Here is a 4,357-nt window from a genome sequence, read left to right as displayed (position 1 = left end):
TTTTTGTTTCCCTAAACGAGGCACAGCAAAACCGCTTCCGCAGCGCACTTTATAATATTCCTTTTCGCAGAGATGTAATGTAGTCATTCACTGCGACTTAGGGGTGGACTTGGTTTAATCGTTTTATTAAAATTTTTCTCAGGGTGGGTAAGAAGTACGTAAGTTTTTTTTTTTTTTTTCTCTGTCGCGCAACTTTTTACTGCGTAAGGTTACCACTACATGTAATGGTGTCAATCGGGGGTAAGTGTACTTGCCTTCCCCCCCTTAGCGTTACTCTGAACGGTGGTGCGTGCTTCCTAACATTGCGCATCGGGGGGAACAAGTAAAAAAAAAAAAAAAGTGTAGGAGGTTCAGCAGCAGGTGTAGAGTGCGCGGATTCAAACTGCCACACAGGCACCACCAACATGTTGTGTAAACAAGCGAACCAAAAAATGGGGCAACAAATGAACAAAGAAGAAGGAGGCCCCCTCCGGGAACACCTTGTTGACCCATGTAGCCATTTTCACGCATCGCGCTATTCTGTCCCTGTGGCGCCGTCTTCGCTGCGAAATGGACGTTCAGCCAAACAGTCTAGCTTCCCATGGTTAACTCCACGTCAAGCGTTGGTTCCACCACCACTTATGTTGTTCCGTTTTATCGCCTCGTTTGTGTTTCCATCGAGTAAAATATCCCCCCCAGTTGGCGGACACTGGTTGGTAAAACATGTGCCAAACGCGGATGGAACAGAGCCATAGTGGACAGGAGCAAGTGCAAAAAAAAAAAAAAAAAAAAAAATCTCCCACCTTGACTTCTTCCCCCCCAATAGCCCGTCTCCTTTTTTGGGGGCATCCATTCTCTACTTCTACAACGTGCATTACAGCGACGAACGGGTGCATACATATTTTTGAGCTCCGCTTTTGCGTGGAAGCCATCGGTATGTAATGTGTCCACGCGCTTGACACATTTCACCACACGTAAGAGGTGAACAGGAAAAGGGTTAAACGGGGGAACACTGCATGTACGCCCTCGTACACACAATCATACGCACGTGCATATATGCCCTCATGCGAAGCAACTGGTCCTGCGAGAAATTGTGCGACGCGATGATTTCAGTGCCCACTTGGCGCGCGTGTGTGCAATTTTTTTTTTTTTTTCTCCCCCAAATTTCCGTCACGCTTCCCTCCAAAAGAGGCAATTTTATTTCTCGGTTTTTCATGCACGCATCTGGTGGTCCACTCGAAATGTGAAAAGGGGGTCAGCAGTCACATGTGTATGTTTGACCTCGCGTGGGAGGGAATTCTGACAATGTGTCTGCCCGTCCATGTCCCTGGTCGCGACAAAAATATTGAATGTGATTAACCATCTTGGGAGGCAAAAAAAAAAAAAACAAAAGGGGGTTCTCTCCACGCGCCTTGCTGTGGATTCAATTGTATACTCGGTGGGGATGTTCGAATAGGACTCCTTAACTGAGCGCTCACCGTAGTAGTTCCTACGTGGACGTGAAGAAGGGCTACTTCTCCCTCGCCGCGATAATCAAAGGAAGGAAGGGAAAAAAAAAAAAAAAATGAAAGTATTCATCCACAACGTAAATACCTACACAGGGAGCTGCCTGTGCGAAACGTTCAAAGAGGTGAGGAATGAAAAGACGGAGGTATATGGAACTGTGGTAGAGCCAAGCAAAGGGAAGAATGGCCTCAAGTATGATTATGGGGAGGTCACAAAGGTGGTGTCGAGGATCCCCAAGGACAACATTGTGAAGCAGCTACTACAATGCGATTTAATTATATTTGATTTAAACAATACGAATGTGGAGGAACTAGAATATATTATACGGAAGGTCAAGTATGAGCAGCTGAAGAAGGATATCACCTTGGTGCTCATTTCCTCTGTCATGACTTGGAACAAGACCAAAAGGAAATTTTCTCTCCAGGGGGAGAATAGCTATACTGAATCTGTGGGAGAAACAAAAGGGGAACATGTTTCAGCGGAAGACTCCACCTACAGTGGTACCACTAAACACATCAACGTGCCGGAAGTCTTCACAGAAAAGGATTACATGAAAAGAACACCCTCTAGACAATACGAGCAACACAAAACTATTGAAACTCTAATCTTATCGCTGAACTCAAGGAACAAACTAAGCACATATGTGGTGGCATCAGGGATCATGTATGGAAATGGGGAGAATATATTTTTTCCTATTTTTAAAAATGCTTGGCTAAGTGCAGACAATCATATAATAGACCAAGGAAATAACTTTATTCCTCTTATTCATGTGAAAGGTCTGTGTCAGTTCGTGAAGGAGGTGTATTTGAGACAGCCACTAAGGAAATACCTCATTGCTGTGGATGACGAACATCTAACTCAGAAGAGATTAATTACAACGGTTGGAGATTTCGTGTCTGAAAATTCCACGTACCTTAGCGTGTCTCCTCACGATTCGTTGCTCTTTGATTACGCGGAGGTCATGTGCGTCAACTTGAGGTTCTCCTGTTCGCAGTTGTGGGAGGGAAGCGATGGAGAGGGTGAACAGGCGGGGGGAGGTGAACACCATGAAGAGGGTGGAGAGGCGGCAGACGATGAGCATGATGAGGAAGAAGAAGAGGAAGAGGATGAGGAGGACGACGAAGAAGATGTGGACAAGTCGGACGAAACGCAAGATGAGGACAAGCCAGACATGGACCAACTGGATGACAACACGCACCTCGCCAAGAAGAAGGGAACCAACCAGGAGGGGCAGCACACAAAAGGTCAACGATTCACATTCCACTGCAGCGACGGGTTCACAAAAAACATTTCCACCATAGCCACGGAGTTCTGCCAATACAGAAATTTGAAGCAGCTGAGGGTCCTCATACTTGGCCAGCCAGGAGTGGGCAAAACATTTATTGCCAACAAAATATGCCACCACTACAATTTGAACCTGTGTTCAATCTCCTCCCTCATTCAGGAGTTCAAACAGAGGGGGTACGATTTTCCCGAGTACTACAAGCAGTACTTAAGTGAACTAAATGACGAACAGGAGGGGAAGAAAAACAAGAAACATGTAAAGGGGGGCGTAACGGGAAACTCCAAGCTGACCCTTCCAGACCTGACGTCCCTGTTTTATCAAAAGCTGCAAAGCAACGAGTGCAAATTTAGGGGCTTCGTTTTGGACTTCTTCCCGCGAAATTATGAAGAGGCGGAATACTTCTTTGGGCGCCACGGGGGGAATCTGACTGCGGACGGTAATGAAGTGCATCAGCCAGACGGGGACAGCACGAACGAGCTGGAGACGCAACAGAAGGGGGACGGCGAAACGAGCGCAGCAAATGAGGTGGATGAAGCGGAGGAGGTGGACGAAGGTCACACGCCAGGGAAAACCGACAACGACATCACGCAGGCGACAACCCCTGAAGGAGGAAACACCTCAACGGGGGCTACTCCAAAAGGAGGCTCAAAGGAAATCCCAGACGAGGCAAATAAAAACGCCCCATTGCCCGAATTTGTCATCGTGTTGAAGTCCCCTGAGGAGCTGTGCAGAAGCAGAATGATGAATCTAGCAGAGGAAGAAATAATAAAAGAACACAACGACGAAAGCGGATTTGACAGAAGACATAAAAAATATGTAAAAGAAAATTGCAGAAATGATTACTTTGAATTTGATCAGAAAAAGTCTATTGAAGATTATTTCCTCGAAAGAGAGGTAGAAGTATTCAATGTTCAAATAAATGAAGACTCTTCATTAGATGATATACTCACAAATATATACATTTACATGGAAAAAAATGTTAAGTTTGATAATTTCCTTCCATCTCGTGAGGAAATGTTGAAAGACAAATTGCAGCAAGAGGAGAAGGAACTTTGCCTCGAAAAGGAAAAACTTGTGATGAAGGAAAATCAACTCATTGGGGAAGAGATTAGCAAAAATGATGAATTAATAAAAGCAGAGAAAAAGAGACAGGAACTTCTTCTGGAACATCAACAGCAGTACTTTCATAACCAGTCTATCCCCCTGAGATTCTACTTGATTAAGAATATTTTGCCCATTTTAACAGACGCCCTGATACACATTTGTCGAACCAAGCCCAAGAACCCCTGTCTGCACATCGCGCAGTATTTGCTGGAAAACGCGCACAAGTACAACGTCGAGGAGGCTACGCTGGACATGCTGCGATTGGAAGAGTCGGGGTCTGACGCAGCGCGTGCCCACCGGGGTTGAGGAGCGCGCCAGCACGCAAACGTCTCCTTACCGCGTCGTGCGTCACGTGGACAACATTGTTACCCTTTTGTCGACCATTGTGTAACCCATTTGCACACAATTTTGCGCACAATTTTTAGTCACTTTTCAGCCTTTTTTTTTTTTTTTTTTTTTTTTTTTTTTTTTTTTTTTTTTTTT

At 45.3% G+C, this 4,357-nt stretch overlaps 2 protein-coding genes across 2 annotated transcripts in view; one reads left to right on the top strand and one right to left on the bottom strand.

Annotated features, from left to right (window-relative positions):
• The window catches only part of AK88_00695 (uncharacterized protein), a gene marked incomplete at both ends in the record, with an annotated part of 3,102 nt that extends 3,015 nt beyond the window's left edge, over positions 1-87 (bottom strand). Inside the window, one exon of the mRNA XM_012478341.1 lies at positions 49-87. Coding sequence (XP_012333764.1) covers positions 49-87 — 39 coding nt within the window. The remainder of the gene's footprint in view (positions 1-48) is intronic.
• Positions 88-1,543: 1,456 nt separating this feature from the next.
• Positions 1,544-4,180, top strand: AK88_00694 (uncharacterized protein; the record flags this gene model as incomplete). Its single annotated transcript, XM_012478340.1, has 1 exon — positions 1,544-4,180. The coding sequence occupies one exon, from the start codon at positions 1,544-1,546 to the stop codon at positions 4,178-4,180; it is 2,637 nt and encodes an 878-aa protein (XP_012333763.1).
• Positions 4,181-4,357: the final 177 nt, after the last annotated feature.

This window comes from Plasmodium fragile (assembly GCF_000956335.1).
Source record: "Plasmodium fragile strain nilgiri unplaced genomic scaffold supercont1.5, whole genome shotgun sequence".
NCBI classification, from domain to species: Eukaryota; Apicomplexa; class Aconoidasida; order Haemosporida; family Plasmodiidae; genus Plasmodium; species Plasmodium fragile.
This window is presented reverse-complemented; position numbering and strand designations above follow the sequence as displayed.